The sequence below is a fragment of the Scyliorhinus torazame genome, chromosome 16 (genome assembly GCF_047496885.1).
Source record: "Scyliorhinus torazame isolate Kashiwa2021f chromosome 16, sScyTor2.1, whole genome shotgun sequence".
NCBI classification, from domain to species: domain Eukaryota; kingdom Metazoa; phylum Chordata; class Chondrichthyes; order Carcharhiniformes; family Scyliorhinidae; genus Scyliorhinus; species Scyliorhinus torazame.
Genome location: NC_092722.1, coordinates 101926290 through 101954066, shown reverse-complemented (window position 1 = coordinate 101954066; position 27777 = coordinate 101926290). Strand labels below are relative to the sequence as shown.

The 27777-nt window shown below is 44.0% G+C and overlaps 1 protein-coding gene across 2 annotated transcripts in view; it reads left to right on the top strand.

Annotated features, from left to right (window-relative positions):
- The window catches only part of sirt1 (sirtuin 1), a 29760-nt gene extending 7379 nt beyond the window's left edge, over nt 1-22381 (top strand). Inside the window, exons 2-9 of one of the 2 annotated variants that reach the window (XM_072478801.1) lie at nt 1224-1361; nt 5168-5409; nt 6324-6476; nt 8740-8887; nt 9687-9766; nt 10255-10441; nt 13653-14255; nt 19603-22381. In XM_072478801.1, the coding sequence (XP_072334902.1) occupies nt 1224-1361; nt 5168-5409; nt 6324-6476; nt 8740-8887; nt 9687-9766; nt 10255-10441; nt 13653-14255; nt 19603-19931 (1880 nt within the window). In that variant the 3' untranslated portion in view covers nt 19932-22381. Of the gene's footprint in view, nt 1-1223; nt 1368-5167; nt 5410-6323; nt 6477-8739; nt 8888-9686; nt 9767-10254; nt 10442-13652; nt 14256-19602 lie in introns of both variants that reach the window. The other variant, XM_072478800.1, reaches the window with a different exon arrangement.
- The last annotated feature ends 5396 nt before the right edge of the window (nt 22382-27777 follow it).

The window sequence follows — 27777 nt, the reverse complement described above, 5'->3', positions numbered from 1 at the left end:
TCCCGCAAGTCCCGAAAGAAGTGCAGGTTAGGTGAGTTGGACATTCTGAATTCTCCCTCCATGTACCCGAACAGGCACCGGGGTGTAGCTAAGGGCTTTTCACAGTAATTTCATTGCAGTGTTAATGTAAGCCTGCTTATGACATTAATAAAGATTATTATTATTACATAAGCACAGCTTGAGACTCATCAAAATATTCAATCACTGCAATGCAGACCGATGGATTTAGTGTTAAATTTTGTCACTGGATCAGTTGTGTATTTCAGCAGTTAAATCTATCTGAAGAATCATTTTTATTTGCGGTAAATGCTGACACACTGGAAAGAGCACAGTAAGAAGTCTTACACCAGGTTAAAGTCCAACAGGTTTGTTTTAAATCACTAGCTTTCGGAGCACTGCTCCTTCCTCAGGTGAATGAGGCTTCATTCACCTGAGGAAGGAGTAGTGCTCCGAAAGCTAGTGATTTGAAACAAACTGTTGGACTTTAACCTACTGTTGTAAGACTTCTTACTGTGCTCACCCCAGTCCAACGCTGGCATCTCCACACACTGGAAAGGATCAGACATTCCTAACCGGTGTGAATCTTATTAGATTGGTAGTGCTTTTTCAAGTCTCAATTTTCCATCTCATTGTGAAAAGTGATAGTCGCCAAGGTCCCTGAGGACCATAGGCTGCTCTCCCCCTTTTTGAGAACGAGAGCTGACTGGTGATTTAAACTGAGAGCCACCACTCCGGCGAGAGGCAAGTTTGAGAAGACAGGGCCTTCATGAATACTCTCAGCCGGTACAGGAATTGAACCCATGCTGTTGGTGAAAATCCACATCACGAACTAGCCGTCCAGCCAGCTGGTCTCATTGTAACATCCACTCAGCTACACTAACAGGACTGCATACCTGATGCCCGATGTTTCCAAGGTATTCATATTAAATTATGTATTTCCATGGTTAGGAATGCACCTGTCAAAATGTGGGCTCCAGTAGGAGATCCCGTGAGCGGCTGGTGAGGGTGGAGAACCAGATGAATGGCTCCCACGATGTTTCCCTGCTCGGAATGAGTAGTAAAGCTTGGTAAGTCCAAGCTACGAGCAGCCAGCTTGTTGATGATTTAACAAAATCCTTCCTTTATACAAGATTGCATTGTCCAGTTGCGCACTTTCTCATGTAAATATTGAGTTTCATTAACTGCAGCATTACTATTTTACAGTGTAATTTCTTTTATTTTAGACAGTTTACCTGTGGGACATGCAGTAAACGCTGCTTCTGACGAAATTGTTCCAAATGGGATTCGTTCATGGGAAAGTGATGAAGACGACAAAACCTCACACGCTAGCTCAAGTGACTGGACTCCACGTACCCGGATAGGTACAGGTTAATACATCATTGATGGAGTATTTCACTTAGGGGGGAGGAAGCTCAAATAGTATCAATTCTTGCACAAACTTCTTTCTTTTCCTAAACATTATACTGGAACAATTTCACTGGTAATCAATTATACACACACTAGGAGTCAACGGGATTCTTCCCCATGCTGTTATGCCTCTTATTCTCCCTTAACAGAGTGACTAGGTAGTTTTGGTGGACTCCACTGCACAACCTATGGCCATCCACTATAAAACTCATCTGAAGCTCCATGCTGAAAGCATGCTACTTAGAGTAATGAAGCTGTTTGATCCTTCATGTTTCAAGCTATGCAAAAGAAACATGTGTTTAAACACTTCTCTGGAGTCAACTGCAGGATTATGTCTGACTGCACACATATTCCTTCATAATCAGCATGTATATCTTTGACTGATTTGATTTATTGTCACGTGTACCAAGGCACAGTGAAAAGTATTGTTCTTTATTCAGTCCATATTTTATACATGAAAAAAAAATAGGACATGCATAAATACACAATGTAAATACATAGACACAGGCAGCGAATAAAGCATACAGAGTACTGCTCAGTAGAAATGATGTGTGAAGAGATCAGTTCAGTCCATAAGAGTGTCGTTTAGGAGTCTGGTAACAGCAGGGAAGAAGCTGTTTTTTAATCTGTTAGTGCGTGTTCTCAGAATTTTATATCTCCTGTCCGTTGGAAGAGAGAATAACCCAGGTGGGAGGGATCTTTGATTATGTTGCCCACATTCGCAAGGCAGCGGGAGGTGTAGACTGAGTCAATCGATGGGAGGCGGTTTTGCGTGATAGACTGGGCTGTGTTCACGACCCTCTAGTCTCTTATGGTCTTGGTCCGAGCAGTTGCCATATCAGGCTGCGATGCAGCCAGATAGGATGCTTTCTATGGTGCCTCTAAGAATTGGTGTAACATGTCATTACACCACTCCACAAGGTTCTCTATCTCCCTCCTGTACTCTGACGCTCCCCCAAACCTCGATGCCCAGCGTGATCCCCAGAGGAGTCAGGATTTCAGGTAATAAGCTAGGAGCTGAGTGGCAATCAGATGCCATTGTCGCTCCAAGAGAGTTCAGCCCTATTGCCTTTGTTACAGCTGCCAACCCCATTCTCTTTACTGGTCACTATCCGAGGCTGAACAAGACCGTTCATAAACTTGATGCCTGACTTGACCTTGATTGACCTTCCAACCTCCTGTTCAACAAGACTGCTTGCATCCAACTCTATTGTTAACCTCCTCCCAAGGATCTGCCCTGTCAAGCCCCTTAAGAACTTTATGTTTCAATGAGTTCACCTTTCAGTCCCTAAATTCTCAGCAATATTGGTCTAATCTGCTGAATCTCTCCTCATAATACAAATTGTCACCCCAGGAATAAGTCCAGTGAACATTTGTCACATCCCCTCTTGGGCAAGAGTATACTTCCTTGGGTAAGGAGACCAAATGGTGCACAGAACTATAGATGAGATCTCCCCAAGGCACTATACAATTCTAGTAAGACTTTCATCACTGTAATCTTCACTGTAGATGTGCAAAGTGATTCACAGAGACAATATAAATAAAGGGAACAATTCCAAAATGAGTGTAGGAGCAGACAGACCTGTGGGTATGTGTAACAACTCATTAAAGGTTGTGGGACGGCAGCACGGTGGCGCAGTGATTAGCCCTGCTGCCTGACGGCGCCGAGGCCCCAGGTTCGATCCCGGTTCTGGGTCACTGTCCGTGTGGAGTTTGCACATTCTCCCCGTGTTCGTGTGGGGTTTGCTCCCACAACCCAAAGATGTGCAGGCTAGGTGGATTGGCCACACTAAAATTGCCCCTTAATTGGAAAAAATGAATTGGTTACTCTAAATTTAATAAAGCATTAAAGGTTGTAGGGCAGAGTGAGAAAGCGCTTAAAAGCATACAGGACTCTGGACTGAATAGGGCATAGAGTATAAAAGCCAGGAAATTATGTAAAACACTAGTTTGGAGTCAACTGGAGTATTGTACATAGTTCTGGGCACCGCACTTCAGGAAAGATTAAGTCGTTAGGCTGCAGAAAACAATTACGAGAACAGTTCCAGGGATGAAGAACTTCAGTGAAGTGGATAGATTGGGGAATTTATGACTGTCCTACTTGGAGAAGAGACGGTTAAGAGGAGATTTGATAGAGATTTTCAAAATCTGACCGGTCTGGAAAGTGAATCGAGAGAAGGGCAGCACGGTAGCATGGTGGTTAGCACAATTGCTTCACAGCTCCAGGGTCCCAGGTTTGATTCCCGACTTGGGTCACTGTCTGTGCGGAGTCTGCACGTTCTCCCCGTGTGTGCGTGGGTTTCCTCCGGGTGCTCCGGTTTCCTCCCACAGTCCAAAGATATGCAGGTTAGGTGGTTTGGCCATGCTAAATTGCCCTTCGTGTCCAAAATTGCCCTTCGTGTCCAAAATTGCCCTTCGTGTCCAAAATTGCCCTTCGTGTCCAAAATTGCCCTTCGTGTCCAAAATTGCCCTTCGTGTCCAAAATTGCCCTTCGTGTCCAAAATTGCCCTTCGTGTCCAAAATTGCCCTTCGTGTCCAAAATTGCCCTTCGTGTCCAAAATTGCCCTTCGTGTCCAAAATTGCCCTTCGTGTCCAAAATTGCCCTTCGTGTCCAAAATTGCCCTTCGTGTCCAAAATTGCCCTTCGTGTCCAAAATTGCCCTTCGTGTCCAAAATTGCCCTTCGTGTCCAAAATTGCCCTTCGTGTCCAAAATTGCCCTTCGTGTCCAAAATTGCCCTTCGTGTCCAAAATTGCCCTTCGTGTCCAAAATTGCCCTTCGTGTCCAAAATTGCCCTTCGTGTCCAAAATTGCCCTTCGTGTCCAAAATTGCCCTTCGTGTCCAAAATTGCCCTTCGTGTCCAAAATTGCCCTTCGTGTTGGATGGGGTTACTGGGTTATGGGGATAGGGTGGAGGTGTGGGCTTGGGTAGGGTGCTCTTTCAAAGAGCCGTGCAGACTCGATGGGCCGAATGGCCTCCTTCTGCACTGTAAATTCTATGATTCTATGAACCCATTGGCAGAGGGGATGAGAACCCAAGGAATCCGATTTAAGGTGATTGATAAAAGAAGCAATGGCAACACAAGGGAACACAATGAGTGGTTAGGATTTGGGGTGCCCTACCTGAAAGTGTGGTGAGGGCAGATTCAATCATGGCTTTCAAAAGGGACTAGGGTAGGTCATGTAAAGGAAAAAAAAATCTATAGAACTATGGGGAAAAGGCAGGGGTTTGGGACGAGGTGAGTTGCTCTTGCAGAAAGCCAGCATGGCTATGACAGACTAAAATGGCCTCTTTCCATCCTGTAACCACTCTGGCTCCATGATGCTTTTGTAATAAAGGCTCACATACCACTCAGTTTCCTAATTGCATGCTATGTCCGCATGTTAACTTTCTGTGATGTGTATGCAGGAACACGAGCTCTGTCTGAACATTATCATTCCCCAATTGTGCTCTATTTTTTGCTTTTCTATTATCCCTAATCACAATTTTCAATTACACAAGCTTTCAGTAATTTGTCCAGATTGCCAATTCACCTGTCAACTTTAACAGGGAGTGTGGCAGGCTATTTGAGTAGGGAAAACTAACAGATGAGCCCCATTTTCACATTATGTCCACAGGTACATGTGTCAAGCCGGAGTTGGAGTTAGTGATCAGGTGTAAGAATTTGTAGTCAGCAGCTAAGCTGAGAATACTTTTGCTATCTTCAAACTATCTTTCAAATGTTTTTCTTTTTAAATGCCTAACTTTTCCCTTTCCAACTAGGTCCTTACAGTTTTGTCCAGCAACATCTTATGCTGGGTACAGACCCGCGGTCGATCCTGAAGGATCTGTTGCGAGGGAGCAGTCCTCCACCTGACCTCGATGACATGACATTGTGGCAGATTGTCCTCAACATTTTGTCAGAGCCCCCAAAACGGAAAAAGCGCAAAGATATTAACACCCTAGAGGATGTGGTGAGGATCTTAAAAGAGAGCAAGAAAATCATGGTTCTCACTGGAGCTGGGGTAAGTGTTAAGGAAAGTGTTGATTAATTATTGAGCTATCACAATTTAACTGGTATATGCTGATGAACAGCAGCTCTTATGTGTATTATCAAAGCAAATTTGTTTTTCACAGATTATATTGTAGTTATTTTTGAGGACATTTTTAAAAATCCAATATAGACTCGTAATAACTTTTATAACGTTAATGTTTCTGGCCTGCTTTCTGATTGTGAGGATGCAGTGGTTTCTCTGGATTCTGAATTTGAATCAAGGCAGATGGATCAATGCTGATCAGTCGGAGCTTAATTTCTAGTGGTTGATCCATCCAACTCTGCAATCAGGAGAGCTTCTATTGCAATGGGAAAAATGGGTGCAGATTGATAACTTGTGGTTCCCTAAAGTTTGGATCGAGCTCTTTCTGCCCTGCATTGTGCTTTTTAACTGGGGCATTTAATTATATGATGGGAACAACAAGGAAGAAATATATACAATCCAACTTGATGGGGATAATAATACCACATGTGGAAAGAAATGAAAAACTGAATGGGGACAAATCAAAACTTAGTCAGTTAATAAGTTTGTATTTTGTTTTGCAGTATCCTTTGATATGCCAGTGCATTGTTCACCAGTTTAGCTCAGCAGTGTAGGATTCCAGTTCCTCTCTGTAAGATTCATATTTAAACATGTAGTGGGAAAGCTGGCATGTTACATTTCCATTACCTAAAATATTGGCTGGGATATTGGTATTGGAGCTTATTATTTCATTTATAAAATCTTGATGTACAAAGTGACGAATATCTAATTAAACCTGTTTTAATGGGTTGAATTATTGAATCTCTGCAGCTGGAATGGTTGTGAAGTAGAATACATTGAACATATTTTTACTTTGCCTTTGAGCTGATCAATATATTTTTGGGTTTGATGCTCTTTTCTAGGTTTCTGTTTCATGTGGAATACCAGACTTCAGATCAAGAGATGGGATTTATGCTAGATTAGCAGTAGACTTTCCAGACCTTCCAGACCCTCACGCGATGTTTGACATTGAATATTTTAGAAAAGACCCCAGACCATTTTTTAAGTTTGCAAAGGTAAGTATCACACTTGACAATTTTTTTTTTTTAACCTGCTGCAAAAATATTGCCATTAATCTAAAGGGTGAGAGCGGGAGAGAGGGTCAGTAGGACAGAGCAAGAGAGACCAGGCAATAATGTTGGACCAGAGATCAAACCAGACTTGGAATGATATGCACAGTGACAATGTCACCCAACTACAATTTGAGTGTGAACTTATGTATTTTACCCCATAAATCATTCAGGAACATGAACAGCATGATGCTTGTGCCTCCTTGATCTTTTTATTAGCATTGATGGTTTTGACTGCTCCATTCTCCTCACGCTGGTCTCCAGTTCTCTCTATGGTACTGCTTTTGCCTAATTTCACACTGGCTTTGTAACTCAGCAGGTGGTATCTCCTGCAACATGGTCGTCTCTGCTCATCAATTGTAGTGGTATTCTCCAGGGTCGTGTGGCCAGCCTCATGTATGTTGGCAGCATCAGCTATTCCTCGTCATTTCAATCTACCCTCTTGCATTTGCCACCATTTTCAACTGCTGATTGGCATCAAGAACTGAAGAACTGAAACTCCCTCCAGCTTTATGCTAGCATAACCACAACCAAAACTCACACACCCCCAGTTTAGAATCAACCTCGCATGTCTGTGTAACAATGAAATTTGAACACTGCTTTCCGTTCACCATGTCTGTTTTGTTTCACTTACACAACAATGCCTTTCTCTTCCAACTCTTTCCCTTCTCCATCCAAATTTTATCCAATGCCATTATCCCCAGTGCTCGCCTTTGTAGCCTCTCATGACCCAAGTTCCTATTTGTATTAAGGTCCACGCCCCACTGCCACTGGATTCCAGTCTCCCAGAGTTGGTCAAGGATGAGAAATTCCAGTCTTTTCGATAAATTGAACCCTTTGAAATGTTTATCCGACCTCTACCTCCCCTCTCCCTAGTCCTTTGCTTCGCTTTGCATGCACGTAATCCACCAAGGTCATGTTGTGTTGTTAGTATAGACTTCATCCATTATTGTATACACTACCTTCTTTGAATGCTAAAACACCTGAGGTCACTTGGGTAATTAGATACAAATGTCTACAGTCTTAACGGTAATAGTACATAAACAAAGGAGAAAGTAATGGTTTGATCCACTTTATGTCCAATAATTATTATAATTATACCCAGTTGAAGTGACCTGGAAGTATTTGCATTTCACTACTGATCACTAGTGCTATAATTTTGCAGCCCCTCACGCTACAGTGACTGCTGCTTTGCACTATCTTATGTCTATGATTCCTTGTCAAAAACAAATCGGCTCTTTTTGTCTTCACCCAGTCGTACCCCTGGTTGACTCATATGCATATCCCTGAATTCCTTGCACCTCCCTAATTCTGTTAACTCTTCCAGTTCTATATGCTGCAGACACTGGCCCTGCTGCTTTCATTCAACCATCGGAGATGCTGCTTTTCTCTTGAACTTCGGAACTCCATTGACGTCTGTATCTTTCAAAAACCTGCACTTCAGACATCCTTTAGCCATCAGCTGACCCTCTTTCTATTTTCATTTACCCCTAATTGCTGCCCACTGATGTATAAAGCACTCTGCATCAACACTTTGTTTATAATGACTGCTCCAAAAATACAAGCTGTCATGTTAGTTATTTTGACTGTTTGATTGGTTGAAGAATGGTGATCCTTGTCTACATTACATCTCGTTCCATGGGCTACCCTTTAGTAAAGTTGTCACAGTCCAAGATGAACATAGGCTGCTTTCTGGAGGTGGTTTAACCTGAGGATTACCACACCTCAGGCGAGGGGCAAGTTGGAGAAGGTGGGGCTTCATGAATAACCTGAGCCAGTACAGTAATTGAACTTACACTGTTGGCCTCTCTCTGCATCATGAACCAGCTGTCCAGCACACTGAGATAAACTGCCCCCCTTTAATAATATGGAACCAGAAAGGCTTGCCATGATCTTGTGGTCATTTCATTGCTGTTTTACAGGCTTTTAAAATATTTTTTGCACTAAACCAGTATCCTTATTAAATGGGCAGGAAATTTACTGCAGAAATGATGTATGAAAAGACAATTTAGAGGCAGAAACAAATTGCTTCAACACTTCCACATTTTAGGTTAGCGTACCCAATAGGATCAGACTTTTCAGAAGCCTCAAGGTTAAGATTTACTGCTGATGAAATTGTGTATGCAGTATTTTTAAATTGCTTAAGATAGATGTTGATATCAGAACTTCTTAAAGTTGAGATTTATTCCCATGTGTTTTTATTGCACAGGAGATTTATCCTGGTCAGTTCCAGCCATCTCTTTGTCACAAATTCATAGCCTTGCTGGATAAGCAAGAGAAGCTACTGCGGAATTACACCCAGAACATAGATACCCTGGAACAGGTTGCTGGCATTCGCAGGATTGTCGAGTGTCATGGTTAGTTGAGGATAATCTCTTAACTAGGTACTAAAATTACTGAATGAATATTCCACCACCATCCCCTGCCTCCTCTCCTACCTTTTCACACTTCCATGAGAAGGAAGCATTTTAATTTGTATTTGCTGCTTGAAAGCCAAATGAAATAGAATAAAAGCAGCTCAGAAATTGATCTGAAAAGTACAAGTTGGTGAATGTGCCAAGCTCCTGTTAAACACATCGTCCCTGTGACCTTGCATTTCAAGTACAAAGGTTACATGGCTCCATTTAGTGGTTTGAATTTGAAGCTTTGTATTCCATATCACTTGGTCATTATGCTACCTACATTCTGTCACTTCTCATTTGGCCTAGCATTCTGATAGGATCATGTGTGCGACCAAGCTCTTTGTTTGGTTTTGGGGAGTGAGACAGGAAATGCTGACCTTGTCTGGCAGTCCCTCATCCAACCAAGATACACACAATGGTGTTTATAGCTCACTGGAGGAGAGCCAGAGCCCAGGAAAGGTCAACCCCAAGAGACAATTGATGATTGTGATCTTTAAATCGAGAACTATTACTTGGGGAAAGATGTATATTGCTACGGTAATAATGTAAATTATATGTATGAAATGTTGGACGCCTTTATTTTAACACCATGTTAGGGGAACCATTAACTTGGATCGATTTTTAGCTTTGGATTTACTATAGTTTCCAGGCTACGGGTCGATGCCCTATTCTTTCTATCTAATATACTTTTGTAAAAATGTTTTGCTGTTGAATTGTGGACAAACTGTTGCTTTGTTTTCTGTAATTTCTCTAGGCTCATTTGCAATGGCTTCTTGTCTGATGTGCAAGTATAAAGTTGATTGTGAAGCAATTAGGAAAGATGTTTTCAATCAGGTAAGAAGCTGATTTTGTCCTTGTTTAAAAAATTGTTCATATTTGGTCTTTGAAGTGCAATTGTTGAAATCAGCAGTCTACTCTTGGTTACGTAATGAGGCCTGCCTTTCCTTCACTCTGTTGATGAGGAAGTGGTGCATTGGCACCAAGTTTCTCAGGGCAGGCTGCCGGTTTTCAAGCCACTCTTGAGCTCTTGTGCAATCCAGTGGGAGACATACATGCCTGTGTTTTGATTGATAAGTCAACCCAGTTTTTCCTCTACCTGAGGAATTGTTTGGTCACTGAATGTGGAGACCTGAGAGCTGCCACTATCCACATGGTAAGCCACATCCTACCTTCCTTGGTACAATGCACCAATATGCTGTATCACTGGATTATCAGAATTTTTTGCTCCAAGACTAGTTGTAGAACAATATATGCTTGATGAAGAATGTGTCTAAATTAACAGAATAACTTGGAATTAATTTGTATATTCTGTTCCTTATCAGGTAGTGCCCCAATGCTCGAAATGTCCTCCTGATGTTCCTCTTGCCATTATGAAGCCGGATATAGTGTTCTTTGGAGAAAACCTACCAGAGCAATTTCACAGGAGTATGAAATATGACAAAGACGAGGTTGACCTCCTAATTGTGATTGGATCTTCCTTAAAAGTGCGGCCAGTGGCACTCATACCAAGTAAGACATCCAAACCTTTAATAATGCCCACACTGGGTGCACTGTTCAGGTCAGTCATAGAGACAGATTTTAATGGAAGTGGAAAAAGGAAGTACAGATTGAGCTGAAACGTTACTTCTACTTTCCTTTTTCCACAGATACTACCTGGCCTGCTGAGTGTTTCCATTATTTTCTATTTGAAATGCTTGAAGCTGAGAGCCTATATTCAAGACGTGTAACATATTAAATAATGGGCTGTCTAGATTTGCCGTGGGTCCAGCCTTCTATGTTTCCAACTTGGAACTCTCCACCGTTTCCTGTAGATGTTCAGCTTCGGGTGCTTATTTAAACTTGCACTTGAAGTTGGGATTCGGAAATAGGAACGGGTGTAGGCCATTCGGCCACCTACGCCGCCATACAACTAGAGCATGGCTGATGATCTACCTGAATGCCATTTTCCTGCACTATCCCCATATCCCTTGATATCTTTAGTATCAAGAAATCTATCCATCTCTATCTTGAACATAATCAATGACTGAGGCTCCACAGCCCTCAGGGCTAGAGAATTACAAAAATTCACCACCTCTGGGTGACGAAATTCCTCCTCATACACAATGCTCCAGGTGTGGTCTCCCTAAGGTTCTATACAATTCAGCAAGACATCTTTACTCCTGTACTCAAATCTTCTTACAATGAAGGTCAACATGCCATTTGCTTTCCCAATTGCTTGCTGCGCCGGAATGCAAACTTCCAGTGACATACAAACAAGGGCACCCATGTCCTTTAGACATCACAATTTGCAATCTCTCATCATTTAAGAAATACTTTGCATTTCTGTTTTTCCTATCAAAGTGGATAACTTCATAATTATTCCACATTATAATCCTTCTGCTATTTTCTTGCCCATTTGCATTTTCTAAACCTACTTGAAGCCTCTTTGCATCCCCCTCACTCGCATTCTCCAACTCCTGGCCCCCTCCCCCACCCAACAACAACAAATTTTGTGTCGCCAGAAAAGTTGGACATTTTATAGTTTGTAAATACCTGTGACCCAAGCTCTGATCTTGCAGTATGCCACTAGTCACAGCCTATCGACCTCTTTATGCCCAATCTGTTTTCTGTCCATTAACCAGTTCTCGATCCATTCCAGTATATTACACAAACCCATATGCTCTAATTTTATTTACTAACCTCCTGTATGGAACGTTATCAAAAGCCTGAAAATTCAAATATGCCACATCCACTGGTTCCCCTTATCTGTTCTACTAGTTACATCGTCAAAAACTCTGAACAGATTTGTTAAACACAATTTCCCTTTCTTAAAATTGTTCAGTATGCCCAATCCTACCAATATTTTCTATGTGTCCAGTTATTCCATCCTTGATAATAAATTCTAACATTTCCCCTACTATTGTCAGGCTAACCAGTCTCTTGTTCCCTGATTTCTCTCTTCCTCTTTTTTAAATTGGTTACACTTTCTTCCTGCCAATCTGCAGGAACACCCGGTTAAAGTCCAACAGGTGTATTTGGAATCACTAGCTTTCGGAGCACAGCTCCTTCATCAGGTGACTCGGTGGAGAAAATGGAGGAGGCAGCCTCTGTGACTCCGGCCATTCCACTAACAGCCGAGACGCATAACCTTGGCGACGGAGTTTGAGAAGCAAAGGCGGTAGTGTAGAGGGACCATCGCAAGTCCATAGAAGATGCCTTGGCTCCCATTCGGTTACCGTTGGAGAAGACCAATGAATCAGTAAAAGCGCATGGCACTGCGATACAAGGCATGGAGGTGTCCCTTTCGAGGCACAGTAACCAAATTCCCTCTTGATGGCAGAGGCAAATAAAGCGCTGAAGGCCAAATTGAATGATTTGGAGAATTGGTCAAGGAGGCAAAATATCCTTGTTGTGGGGTTGCCAGAGGGGATGGAAGGCGCAGCTCTCAAATAGAGTATTTTATGAAGATATTTGGGAAGATGGTGGGGCAGGGTGGACTCACGTCCCCCCCTGAGCTGAATCAAACCCACCGGACACTCTGCCAGAAGCCCCATCCTAATGAATCACCGTGAGCCATATTGTGAAATTTCACAGCTTTCATGAATAGGAGCGGGTCATGAGATGCGCAATGAAGCACCGTGACTACTATTGGGAAGGCCACACCATCAGGCTTCATCAAGACATGGGAGCGGAGCTGGCAAAGAAGTGGCAGCGTTCAACAAGGCCAAAGCTACCCTGTATAAAATTGGAGTCCAATTTGGGGTGGTGTACCCGGCGCAGCTGAGGGTGACCTTTAAGGGGAAAGGCTATATTTTTCAATGCACCAGTGGAGGTGAATTCTTTTGTATAAAAGTGTGGGCTGGTTGCAGGTTGGTTGAGATTTCTTAGGCTTTTTTGGATGTTGGGGGTGGGCATGTGGCTATGGGGGTTTTTTGGGGTCACTTGTTCATGTTTGCATTTCGTTGTTCTTGTGTGAATTGAATGTTTCACAAGTTGGAGTTGGGTGGGGGTTTAATTTTATGAGGGGCTTTGATCTGTCTGTTATAATTGTTGTGAAAATATACAGCTCCCTGTTGGAGTACTATTTTTTTGGGGAAATATTTTTATCGACATTTGAACAACTTTTACACAAAGTTTACAAAAAGCAAACAATAACACAGCAGTGATATAGCTTGTTTATGGCTGCAGCTTCAGTTTATTTCTTTTTTGAAAAAAAATTTAAGAGTACCCAATTATTTTTTTCCAATTAAGGGGCAATTTAGCGTGGCCAATTCACCAACCCTGCACATTTTTGGGTTTTGGGGGTGAGACCCACGCATACACAGGAGAATATGCAAACTCTACACGGTCAGTGACCTGGGGCCAGGATCAAACCAGGGTCGTCGGCGCTGTGAGGCAGCAGGGCTAACCACTATGCCACTGTGTTGCCCGCAGTTTTGCTTCATAATGAATGGTCTGATATTGCAAATGTATTTCCAAACCCTTGTAAGCGCAAAGCAAAAAAGACTACTGATGCAGGAGATTTTGAAAGAAGAATGGAAAACATTTAGCGAGTCAGTCAGCATTGGTGGAAAGAAGAGGCAAGTTGACATTTCTGGACTGGATCCTTCTTCAGAAACCAGTTACACACCTTGAAACATCACTTTGCTGTTCAGAGAGTTCCCAGCAAATGCTTCCATTGTGTAATTGTGTACTTTTGCTTGTAATATAATCCTAACTCTCTCAATTGATTTTTGTGCAGGCTCTATACCACATCATGTGCCTCAGGTACTGATTAACAGGGAGCCCTTGAATCACCTTAACTTTGATGTGGAACTGCTGGGCGATTGTGATGTTGTCATTAATGAACTGTTTCATCGTTTGGGTGGAGAGTTTGAAGAACTTTGCAGCAATCCAGTAAAACTGACAGAAATCACAGAAAAACCCCCACGATTGCAAAAAGAATTGAAATGTTGGTCATTTGATCTCCCTCCTACTCCTCCTGTTTTAACAGAGGATTCTAGTTCATGTGAGCAGGAAATGGAGTCTCACAAATTGATGAGTAGCAAAGGGTCTGCAGTTGAAAATTATGAACCCGTTGCAGAATCCACGACAAGTTGTAAAAAAGAAAATCCAGAGGAATGTCAGATAGAAACATTGTGCGAGAAGGAACCGGAGAGCAAGACCTCTGTGGCGGAAGGTTCTGGAAATTGTACCAGCGAGTTACATGCCACCCAACCTGTGGAGGATAGTTGTCCAAACACTGAACATCATGTTCCCAATGATATAAAACATGCTAAGGAAACCCTAAAAAAAGGTTGGAACAGTAAATGTCCAAAAGAGCAAATCAGCAAACGATTGGTTGGTAAGTGATACCAGTAGACAAGTTACCCTGTTTTTAGATCTTGAGTGTTGATATTCTGTGGAATGGCCAACAATAGCTCATGACCAAGGCTGTGTTGAACATCAACGCACCGATAGAGATCAGTGAACCAATGCATAAAATGCAGATGTTCCCCTCTTTGTGTTGCTCCTTGCTTTTGATTACCCTCTGGTATCCAAGTTCTTCATAATGTCCAGGTCCATGTATATATTAACTGTTGGTAGGCTATTTTAACATGGGGATCATGACAACCAAGCAGTCCTGCCTCATTTCCAGCACTAGATAGCAATTAGAAGAGTTATCCCATGCTGTCCCACTCTTAAACCAGCTGGTGCCAGTCTTAACTCTGCTGTTTGGTAGATGTGGCCCAGTTATCCAGAGAATCCCTGCAGGGCAGAAGGAGGCCATTCAGCCCATCTAATCTGCACCAACCCTCCAAAAGAGTACCCTACCTTGACCCAGTCCCCCGCCCTATCCCTGTAACCTCGCACGTTTGGCCAATCCACCTAACCTGCACATCTTTGGACTGTGGGAGGAAACCGAAGCACCCAGAGGAAACCCACACAGACACGGGTAGAATGTGCAAACTTCACACAGACGGTCACCCCAAGGCCAGAATCGAACCCGGGTCCCTGGCGCTGTGAGGCTGCAGTGCTAATCACTGTGCCATCCTGCCAGCCTTTCTAACCTGCCACCAAGAAACTGGTGAAAGAATTCTCACAGCAAAATGGGAATTGCTAGATAGGATGAACAGTAAGTGATGATTGCAAACTGACTGAGGAGTTAAAAAATAACTTGCTGCTAATAAGGAGAAAGAAAACTTGCCACCATTGTCGAGAATGAAGTTTATTATAAAGCTGGTTGGGTTCTATTTGCTGCTCGCTTTATGGTAACTGGATGTCTGGCGCTTGTGGGATATCATCACCATTTTTGAGCCTCTAAACAAAATTACTGAGAAATCCACACATGTAGAATATGGGTTCTCCCATAGGGACCCTCACACTTCATTAATGCCAGAGCCATTAGCTGTAGCTGGACAGAATTTAGCACCGTATCAGGATGAGTACTGAAGTTGAAGCAGAGAGATAGAGGAACAGATTGGGTGGCAGATCTTGGAAAGGTGCAGAAGTAGCAGAGTTGTTGTCATGGGTGACTTCAACTTCCCTAATATTGACTGAAACCTCCTTAGTGCAAATGGTTTGGTTGGAGCAGATTTTGTCAGGTGTGTACAGGAAGGATTCCTGACTCAATATGTAGACAGGCCGTCTAGGGGGAGGCCATATTGGATTTGGTGCTTGGCAACAAACCAGGCCAGTGTCAGGTGTCTCCGTGGGAGAGCATTTCAGTGACGGTGACCACAACCCCTTGACGTTTACCATAGTCATGGAGGGATAGGAACAGACAGTATGGGAAGATATTTAATTGGGGGAGGGGAAATTATACTGCGATAGGACAGCACGGTGGTGCAGTGGGTTAGTCCTGCTGCCTCACGGCGCCGAGGTCTTGGGTTCGATCCCGGCTCTGGGTCACTGTCCATGTGGAGTTTGCACATTCTCCCCGTGTTTGCGTGGGTTTCGCCCCCACAACCCAAAGATGTGCAGGGTAGGTGGATTGGCCACGCTAAATTGCCCCTTAATTAGAAAAAATTAATTGGGTGCTCTAAATGTAATTTAAAAAAACATTTTTTTAAAAGAAATTATATTGCGATTAGACAAGAGCTGAGGAGCGTTAATTGGGAACAGATGTTCTCCGGGAAATGCACAACAGTAATGTGGAGATTGTTTCAGGAGCACTTGCTACAAGGGCTGAATAGTTTTGTCCCACTGAGACGAGGAAGGAATGGTAAGGTGAAGGAGCCTTGGGTGACAAGAGAAGTGGAGCTTCTAGTCAAGAGGAAGAATGAAGCTTACTTAACGTTGAGGAAGCAAGGATCTGGCACGGCTCTAGAGGGTTACAAGGTAGCCAGGAAGGAACTCAAAAATGGACTTAGGAGAGCTAGAAGGGGGCATGAAAAAGTTCTGGCGGGAAGGATTAGGGAAAAACCCAAGGCGTTCTACACTTGTGAGAAATAAGAGGATGATTAGAGTGAGTAGGGCCGATCAAGGATAGTAGAGGGAACCTTCCTCTTGACTTGCCCTAGTTGCCCTTTGACAAGGTGGCAGTGAGTCACTTTATGGAACCACTGAAGTTTGTGTGGTGTAGGTACACCCACAGTACTGTTAGAAAGGGAGTTCCAGGATTTTGGCTGAATATTCAGCGATGGTAATACTGTTGAATGTCATGGGGAGATGTTGTTGGAGATGGCCAATGCCTGGCACTTGTGTGGTGCGGATGTTACTTGCCACTTAAGCATCCCAAGCCTGAATGTTGTCCAGGTCATGTGCCATAGAGACACGGACTGCTGCAGTGTCTGAGAGTTGTGAATGATACTGAACACTGCAATTATCACCAATGTAGATTAGTTGGTTTGAGTGAGTCTGGGCTCACTGCCTTCTATTTACTCTTCCAGATCTAATTAACCTTTCAAGTGCCAGCCTTCTTTGTCCAAGCACTCTTGCAGTGTCTATTCATTGACCAACTTGAAGTGTTCCTTATAAACATGCAGAAGATTAACCTCCTCTCATGATGGAAACATCAATTTTCAATGTCTAGCCTTGAATGTGCTTTATTTTGCTAATTCACTTCCCGTGAGGACTTTATCAAAAGCCTACTGAAAATCCAAATATGCAACGTCCATTGACTCTCCTTTATCAATAATGTTAGTAACATCTTCATAAAATTCCAGTTTCAACAAAAGATGATTTCCCATTTGTAAATGCATGCTGACTATGCCCAATCTGATCATGATTGTCCAAGTGACAATTTATCACATTCTTTATAATAGATTCCAGCATTTTCCCTACCACAGATGTTCAGCTAACAGGGCTATAGCTCCCTATTTTCTCTCTCCCTCCCTTAAATAATGAGATGACGTTTGTACCTCGGCAGCACAGTAACACAACGCCAGGGTTCCAGGTTCGATTCCTGGCTTGGGACACTGTCTGTGCGGAGTCTGAACTCTCTCCGTGAATTTCCTCCGGGTGCTCCAGTTTCCTCCCACAAATCCCGACCAAGACGTGCATTGGACATTCTGAATTCTCCCGAACAGGCGCCATAGTATGCCGACTAGGGTATTTTCCCAGTAACTTCATTGCAGTGTTAATGTAAGCCTACTTGTGACAACAAGAAAGATTTGTTATTGTTACCTTCCAATGTTTCAGGAACCATTCCAGAATCCATAGAATATTGGAAGATGATCACCAATGCATCCACTATCTCTGTAGCAACATCTTTCAACACTCTGGGATGCATGATATCACGTTCTGGGAACTTAGCGACTTTCAGTCCCATTAATTTCTCACTGCAAACTTCTTTCTTACACTAATTTCCTTTCTCCTTGGTCCCTTGGATTTCTACATCTGAGGGATTTCCTGCATTTTCCTTAGTGATAGCAAAGTCATTTAGCTGCTCTGCCATTTCCTATTCCCCATAATGAATTCTCCTGACTCTGCCTGTAATCGACCCACATTTGTCTTAGCCAAACGCTGCCTTTTTACATAACTATAGAAGCTTTTACAGTTATAAAAGCAAATTACCGCGGATGCTGGAATCTGAAACCAAAGAGAAAATGCTGGAAAATCTCAGCAGGTCTGGCAGCACCTGTAGGGAGAGAAAAGAGCTAACGTTTCGAGTCCGATGACTCTTTGTCAAAGCTTTTACAGTTCTTTTTTATGTTTTATGAATGTTAGATTGCATTTATGTTCTGTTCTCCCTTTCTTTCTCAGTTTCTTTGGCCTTCCTTTGCTGTATTTTTTTTAAAACTAATTTTTATTCAGATTTTCACAAAATATCAACAACAAAATACAAAAAGAAAAGAACAACCCCCCCCGCCGTATACACAAATAATAAATTAACAGCCATCATCAACACACAAGCAAATATACACGCCCAATCAAGAAAAATGAACCCCCCGAGTCTCACTCTCTCTTCCCCCCCCCCCACCCCCCCGCTGCTGCTGACCATCTCCTAACACTCTGCCAGGAAGTCGAGGAACGATTGCCACCGCATGAATAACCCTTGCACCGATCCCCTTAAGGCAAATTTCACCCTCTCCAATTTAATAAACCCTGCCATATCGTTGATCCAGGATTCCAGGCTTGGGGGCCTCGCATCCTTCCACTGAAGAAGAATCCTACGCCGGGCTACCAGGGACGCAAAGACCAGAATACCGGCCTCTTTCGCCTCCTGCACTCCCGGCTCCTCTGCCACTCCAAATATTGCGAGCCCCCAGCCCGGGTGGAACCTACCACCCTCGACACTGTCCTCGCTACACCCTTCCAAAAGTCCTCCAGCGCTGGGCATGCCCAGAACGTGTGGGTGTGGTTTGCTGAGCACCTAACACATCTGTCCTCACTCCCAAAGAACAGGCTCATCCTTGCCCCGGTCATATGTGCCCTGTGCAGCACCTTAAATTGTATGAGGCTGAGCCTCGCGTAAGAGGAGGAAGAGTTCACCCTCCCCAGGGCAAGAACCTCCCAATTCTCAGGTTTACTACGATTTCTGGCGACTTTATAAGCCTTTTCTTTTAATCTTCTACAATCTTTGTCAGCCATGGATGACTTTTTTGGGGCTGGGGGTTTGCACCCTGAAGGAATGTATGGATGCTGTATGCTTTGTAATAGTTCTTTGAACACTAACCATTACCGATGCACAGTCATACCTGTGAATGCATTTTCCCAATCCACCTCGGCCGATTTGTTCCTCGTGCCGCCTTCGTTTCCTTTATTCAATTTTTTAACACCTTGGCTTCAGATTGAACTTCCTCACTTTCAAACATGTTAAGTTCTATCATATTGTGGTCACTCACCTGGAAAGGTTCTTTTACAACTGCATTATTAATTAGCCCTCTTACAATGAAAAATAACCTTTAGGGGTGAGTGACCACAATATAATAGAATTTTAAGTTATGTTTGAAAGTGAGGAAATTCGATGTTCTGGAAACAAGAAATGGGTGGATTTCTGTGCATGTACTTGTACATATCTAATTCTTACAGTTTGGTCCATGAAATGGCATTTCATTAAGTAAGAAAGAGCATTGTGCACTATTGCCCAGTAGTTATACTGCCCTCTCAACTACAGAACCCAGTTATGCTTATGGAGCCCATGCACTCAGTTCTAAACTGCAGATTTTTCATTGCAGATAGAGGTGTTGGGGAGGAGATTAACTGACTATTGTATATTTCTAATTTACTGCAATGGCTTTAAAGCATGTAAATTGCTCTATTTTCAGATTTCCAGTATCTCTTCTTGGTGCCCAATCGCTATGTTTTCCACGGTGCTGAAATTTACTCAGATTCTGATGGAGATGAGGCTTCATCTTCTGGCAACAGTGTTAGCGACAATGAATCCTGCAGCAGCAGAAGTTTTGGCGACGGAGAAGAGGAAAGTGATATTGAAGAATTTTATAATGGGATGGAGGAGGAAGGTGGAACTCCGTACGGAGCGGACGGGATGTACTTTGGGACTGAGAGTGAGCATTTTGGAGGTGGCGATGTGTTGAGTGAGTCAGCCGAAAACCCCATGCAAGGTGAACGTGAAGATACTAATCTGTTGGAGTAAGAGACGCCATTGCATGATACTGTTATGTTACGCTATCCACCAGCATTAAGCCACTTTTAGGACATTTTTTATAGCCAGTGGGCTGTCCTGGACATACAATGGCTGTAATGATTGATCATGCAGAACTTCCTGATACGTCTATTATACACTGAAAACACTAGGCATCCTTTGGTACATATACCAAATACGAATCTTGCATATTTGGACAACCGTTTTAACACTGAGTTCATTGGCATTACCTTTATTGTAAGCTATTATTTTTATGGTGGGGTCAGAGTGTCTCTTGCCTGCCAAAATGTTTCACTTTGTTTTAGTTTCTCCCCCCTCCCCTGTTTTGATTTAAATGCTTTGAGGTGTACAGCTATTTAATACAGTTCTCCGGAAGCTAAAATGAATGTTCTTGTACATATTTTTGTGCGCTTGTTCAAAAACCATTTAATTGCTGAAAAGGATAAAAGGGAACAGGTAAAAAGACCAAAGAACAGCAGGAAATCTCAACGACTAGAGCTGCAACGGAAATTGTAAGAAGTTCTGATGCAGAATTTATTTTAGCGCAGTGGGATGTTTGTTGAAGCATATTGCGTATTTTCTTTCCAGTCTGTATCTTCTCTTATGAAACAATGGTTATAATGTTTTCTATGAGATGAGCTGGCAGCTAATTTATATACCAAGGTTACTATTTTTCATTGAGCTCAAACTGTATATTAGAAGCCGGTAAGTACCTTTGAGACAAATTCAAGTTGAGTGAATTTCAGAACAAATTTTACAATATGTAGCTCTTGTAGTTACATGCTGCCTTATAGAGATTTGTAGTGTTTGCTGCCTGGTGCCAGTTCTGCACAGACCTGGTTCCAGGTTTGGTACATAGCAGATTCATGTCATTCCTTGCATTTTCTTCCTGTGGAATTGAGATGTAAAGTGTGTAATTTAAAAACAAAAGCAGAAATATTTGGACACCATTGCAGAATTGAAGATGGAACAGCTGAAGTGCCTACATTCTGATTCCCCATTGTTTTGGGAGACTAAATTATTTCCTTTCACTTTTTTGACAAGTTCTTAATTGCAAAGAACAAGCAGCGCAGTTTAGTAAAACCTTAAATAACCTGCCAGATCTGAATTTAGCTGATTTTTATTGTCACACTCAAATGTTTTGTTGCAGAGGCCCTTGATAACGTGTTGGTCCAGCATTAATGAGACTCTGATTCAGCTGTGTAAATACGGCCTGGCATATTGAAGAAATCTTTGTTTCGACATTTAAATGGGTCTTACATTTTGCTAAGAATTTATCAAAATAGAAATCTAGCTGAGGACGTTAGAAATTTGTAATGGGTTTTGTTTTGTCATGTTCCCATTCAGTGAAAGAACTAAAAGTTTTGACTTACTTTTGCACTCTACAAGATTTAAACATGACCATTCAATATGTCTTCTCAATTTGGCTTGGAGACAAATTTCTCTCACCCTGTTCACATGTGGGGCACTACCATTTTGTCATATCTGGAGTTATTTTTCTCAATATTTTTGAATATGGCATAAATCACCCTTTTATTTTGTACACTGATTTCCACAGATAGCGTTCACTGTTCCTCAAGTGTGTAAAACTCTACCTAGTTTTTATGGTGTGGGGGGGGGGGAAAGATAGGCATGGTTTAAAAACCTCCAACAATTCTTTTAAACAAGTTTGGCAAAACATGACTACAAAATGCTTTCAATTGTGCTGGCCTTGGCTTTGACACATGCGTCCGAAAAACTTGGCTAACTTCAGTTATCGCAAGGTAATGCAACACTGACAGTTTTATCTCTATACATTACCTTCCTTTTGTTCTTCAGCTGAGAAACAACTGAGGCCGCTGCTGCTTATATCCAGTGTGGTTTACCCTAGAATATAGGCTGGAGAGTCAGAATTCATTTGCATAGCAGTGCTTCAAGCTTGTGTTGCTTCCTGGGGCTGACAATCCATTGATCACCACCTGCACAGCATTCCTCATCGATATTGAAGAAGTTTTGTAGCATGATCTGATTTATGGTCAACAAAATTTGATGCATTGACCATAGTCTACATCTGCTGTTTATCTTGCAGTACGGTGTTCAAATTATTTCTCTGCCCTTTGTACATACTGAATGATTAATGTATTCAAACTACTTTTATAAGGAGAGGTTATTAGAAGGTATGTTTTCAGATACAAAAACAATTTCATACTTAAAAGGTTAGGTCTTCAATTTTTTTATGCATTTAACATCCTACAATTTGAATTTGCAAACTTTTACAAGGCGAATGCTTTTTGAGATTAAAAAGGACTGTTGGAATACTGTGATTAATGGGAATGATCTGCTAATTTAAACTTTCAAAAGCTTGTTCTCTTGTTCCATATAACAGTCTCTGTCCTCTATGCTTCTCTTTTACAATGTATTTTAAAGGATAATATATTGCAATAAATCTCCTTCATAAATTATTTGGCTTTAGATTCATTAATTGAAATTTTGTTTGAAGGGCTACCTTGATGTACTGAAAGACCATTTGTTTGGTTCTAAGGGGCAGCCATTTCCTCTGCCATTATTAGTTTACCATTTTGTTTCATTGTGCAAAAGAATCTGTTGCAGAATGCATGTACGTTAAAATGTGCAGAATATTTGGTAATTCAGTAAACCATTTGTTGCTATCCTCTGCATTAATCCAAAATGTTTGTGAAGATACAACAGAAATTGTATGTGTGAAACATTGTTGGTTAATTATTCCGAATCGTGTTTTATTTCGATTCCCAAGTGTTTTAGAAATCCAATCTATGATGGAATGCAAAAAAAGCTGTTGGACTAAAATGGTGATTTCATTAACTTTCTCTGCATTTTGGTTCAAAATGTGTCGAACTCTTCCATGATTGAGCAAGCTCCAGATTTTGCTGAAGGGTTGCATCTGCTGCCAGGTAAACTGAAGGGGCAACCATCATACCCATGCACAGTTCTAGCTATTTTTCCATTATGACGTGTTCAGCGACTGCAAACTGAAGAGGTAAACAAGCCTTGCAGGCGTTCCCTGGGAACGATGGCAGTGAAGGACATGTCCCAGAGAAAATAATGGCCAAAAGCAGAGTGAGGCTGTCCTAGGAGGAACAGCACTTATGGTGATTTTGTGAAGACTATCTAAGATTCTGACAGGGTGGATGCTGAGAGAATGTTCCCCTCGTAGGGGAATCCAGAACGAGGTGCACAGTTTCAAATTAACTGGTCTCCCATTTAAGATGGAGATTAGGAGGAATTTTGTGTCCGACAGGCAGCATGGTAGCACGGTAGTTAGCACTGTTGCTTCACAGCACCAGGGACCTGGGTTCAATTCTCGCTTGGGTCACTGTCTGTGCGGAGTCTGCACGTTCTCCCCATGTCTGCGTGGGTTTCCTCCAGGTGCTCTGGTTTCTTCCCACAAGTCCCTAAAAACGAGCTTGATAGGTGAATTGGACATCCTGAATTCTCTCAATGTACCCGAACAGACGCTGGAATGTGGCCACTTGGAGACTTTCACAGTAACTTTTCTTAAAAAAAATATTTTTATTCTCCTCCTTTTTCACATTTTCTCCCAAATTTACACCCACCAACAATAATCAGCAACAAATATGTCAATCCCCATATCAATAACAACGATCCCATTCTCCCACCAACCCCCAAAGATTGGCCTGCGTGTTTACATAAACAAATGACAAAAAGGAATCAGGGATTAACCATAGTCACCATTAACACACACAGCCCCCCAACCCTCCCACCCATCCCCCCCAACTAATGTTCGATGTTATCCAGTTCTTGAAAGTGCATAATGAATAATGCCCATGACTTGTAGAACCCCTCCATCCTTCCCCTCAGTTCAAACTTAACCTTCTCAAGAGTCAAGAATTCCAACAAGTCCCCCCGCCACACCAGGGCACAGGGTGGAGAGGCTGCTCTCCATCGCAACAGGATCCGCCTCCGGGCGATCAGTGAGGCGAAGGCTACGATATCTGCCTCTGCACCCGTTTCCAACCCTGGCTGGTCCGACACCCCGAATATTGCCTCCCGGGGACCCGTTTCCAGTTTCACATGCACCACCTTGGAAATTACCCTAAAAACCTCCTTCCAGTACTCCCCTAGCTTTGGACAGGACCAAAACATATGAACGTGGCTAGCAGGGCCTTCCCCCTCCCCCCGCAACGTTCACACACATCTTCTACTCCTTCAAAGAATCGGCTCATACTCGCCCTCGTGAGGTGTGCTCTGTATACCACCTTCAGCTGCATCAGCCCCAACCTCGCTCACGAGGTGGAGGCATTCACTCTCCGGAGCACCTCACACCAGACCCCCCCCTCTATGACCTCTCCCAACTCTTCCTCCCACTTTGCTTTGATCCCTTCCAGTGGTGCCTTATCCTCTTCCAAAATAGCTCCGTACACCACTGACACTACCCCCTTCTCCAATCCCCTTGTCGTCAGCACCTCCTCCAGCAATGTGGAGGCCGGTTCCTCTGGGAAGTTCCGTATCTCCTTTCTGGCAAAATCTAGAACCTGCATGTATCTAAACATTTCTCCCTGCTCCAGCCCATACTTCGCTGCCAGCTCCTTCAATCCTGCAACCAACCATGAAGAAACAAATCTTTTAGCGTCTTAATCCCCTTCTCTTCCCATTTCTGGAAATTTCCATCCCATCTCCCTGGCTCAAATCTGTGGTTCCCTCGAATCGGCAGTTCCCTTGACCCTGCCCCCAACCCGAAGTGTTGGCGAAACTGCCTCCAGATTTTCAATGAAGCTATTATTACCGGACTCCGAGTATTTCCCCGGAGCTATCGGGAGCGGCGCTGTTGCTAGTGCTTTCAGTCCCGACCCCCTGCACCGACTCTCCTCCATTCTGACCCACTGGGAATCAACCCCTCTGACCCAGCTCTGCACCTCCACATTTGCCGCCCAGTAGTAGTACATCAGGTTCGGAAGACCCAAACCCTCTGCCTGCCTTCCCCTCTGTAGCAGCACCTTTCTCACTGGCCACCTTCCCTCCCTATATGAACGAGGTAATCCTTCCCTCAATCTCCTTGAAAAAAGCCTTTGGCAGGAAAATCGGTAGGCATTGAAAAATAAACCGAAATCGCGGCAACACATTCATTTTAACCGCCTGTACCCGACCCGCCAGTGACCGAGGAAGACCATCCCACCTTGCCAGATCGGCTTTCACTCTCCCCACCAAACTAGAGATGTTGTACCTGCGAAGCCTCCCCCACTCCCGGGCAACCTGCACCCCAGGATACCTAAAGTAAGTCCCTGCCCTACGGAATGGCAGCCCCTCCACCCCTGCCCCCGGCCGAGACACCACAAAATACTCTTGTCTAGGTTCAGCTTGTACCCCGAGAAAGACCCAAATACTCGCAGTAGCTCCAATATTCCCCCTATCGACACACTCTGTTCCGACACATATAACAGCAAGTCATCGGCATATAAGGGCACCCTTATATATCCATGCTCCCGAAATTCTTAATGCGATGGCCAACGGCTCAATCGCAAGTGCAAACAGCAGGGGGGACATAGGATATCCCTGCCTCGTCCCACGGTGGAGAGAAAAGTACCTCAAGCTGGTGGTGTTTGTGCGGACACTCGCCCTCGGCTCCTTATATAGTAGCTTTACCCAGTTCACAAATCTTGGTCCAATCCCAAACCGCTCCAGAACTGCCATCAAGTACCCCCATTCTACCCGGTCAAACGCCTTCTCGGCATCCAATGCCACAATCACCTCTGTTTCCTTCCCTTCTGCCGGTGCCATAACGATGTTCAAAACCCTCCTAATATTCGAAAAAAGCCGCCTCCCTCTCACGAACCCTGTCTGATCCTCACCTATCACCTTCGGGAGGCACTCCTCCAGCCTATCCGCCAGTACCTCCACCAATACTTTTGCGTCCACGTTCAGAAGTGATATGGGCCTATACGACCCACACTCTGGCGGATCCTTATCTTTCTTTAGCAACAGTGAAATCGATGCCTGCCCCAAGGTTTGTGGCAACACCCCCTTTCCTATCGCCTCTTCAAACATCCCCACCTTCAGGGGTGCCAGCTTATCCTTGAATTTTTTATAATATTCCACCGGAAACCCATCCGGCCCTGCCACCTTCCCCGACTGCATCCTCCCAATCGCATCCTTTATCTCCTGTTCCACTATTACTCCTTCTAATGTAGCCCTGTGCCCCTCCCCTCGCCTCGGGTACTCCAACCCATCTGGAAATTCCTGCATCTCACGGTCTCCCCTGGGTGGCTCTGACCTGTACAACCTCTTATAAAACTCAAAAACCTTGTTAATCAACTCCGGAGCCACCACCAACTTCCCTGCCCTATCCCTCACCTGAAGAATTTCCCTTGCCGCTGCCTCCCTCTGGAGCTGACCTGCTAACCTGCCTTATCCCCATGTTCATAAACTGCACCCCTTGCTCGTCTCAGTTGGCGCACCACCTTCCTGATAGACAGTCGGTCGAAGCTCGCCTGTAGTTCCTTCCTCTTTTTCAGCTTTGCTGGGTCCCCATCTTCTGCATAACTCCTATCTACCTCCAACATCTCATCCATTACTCTCTGCCGCTCCAACCTCTCTTTGTCCACCCTGGCCTTAAACAAAATTACCTCCCCTCTCACCAGCGCCTTTAGAGCCTCCCAGACGACTGCCTTCGACACCTCACCCGTACAATTGAAACCTACATATTCCTTAATTACCTTTTCAATTTTCTCACAGAACACTTGGTTCCCCAAAAGCCCCACATCCAGTTTCCACCCCGGCCTCTGCACTACCCCCTTCTCCAGCATCATATCCACCCAATGCGGAGCATGATCTGACGCTGCAATTGCCGAGTACTCCGACCCCTTCACCCCAGCCAGCAAAGCCTTTCCCACCACAAAGAAGTCGATCCGTGAGTATACCTTATGGACTGCTGAGAAAAACGAGTACTCCCGTTCCCTTGGGTGCAGGAACCTCCAAGGGTGCACCCCTCCCATTTCCACCATTAGCCCAGCGCCTTCGCCTCCCCTGATGGGACCAGCGAGCGCGGCCGTGATCTGTCCAACCTTGGCTCCTGCACCAAGTTCCAGTCCCACCCCACAATCAGCCCGTGTGTATCCAAGTCGGGGATGGCCCCAAACACCTTCGCGAATCCCACATCGTCCCAATTGGGACCTTATACACTTAACAGCGCCACTATTTCCCCCCCCCCCCCCCCCCCCCCCTCCAGCGCCCCTGTCACAATCACATATCTACCCCCCTGATCTGCCACCACCTCCATCTGGAAGCGTACCCTTTTGCTGACCAGCACCACTACCCCTCAAGCCCTTCCGTCGAATCCAGAGTGAAACACTTGACTAACCCAACCCTTTTTAAATGTCAGCTGGTCCTTCACCCTCAAGTGAGTCTCCTGCAGCATTGCCACAGCGGCTTTCAAACTTTTAAGATGTGCAAGCACTATTGACCGGACCTCCTAGCCCCCCCACTCTTCTCCGCCATCATCATACCACCGGGCCCTGCCCCATAAGCCTGACCCGCCACTGTCCATTGTTAACATCGAACCCCTTTCTCTTTCTCTTCCCCCCCCCCCCCCCTACATTTCTCCTTGAAAAAACATCTCCCAGCATCAATTCCCCCCGCCCCCCCCCCTCTCACTCACTCGCCTCGTAGGCTCATTGAAGCCTGCTATCCAGGCTCCAACGTCTGCAGCCCTCCTCTCACCTCACCTCCATTCACTAGCTGACTTTAGTTAGCTAGCGCGGGTGGCTCCCCCCGCCAAGATATATCATCCCCTTCCACCCAGTCCCAAAGAAAGAAAAAACAAAACCAACAATCCAACCCATACAATTCACTAATATAAGATTTA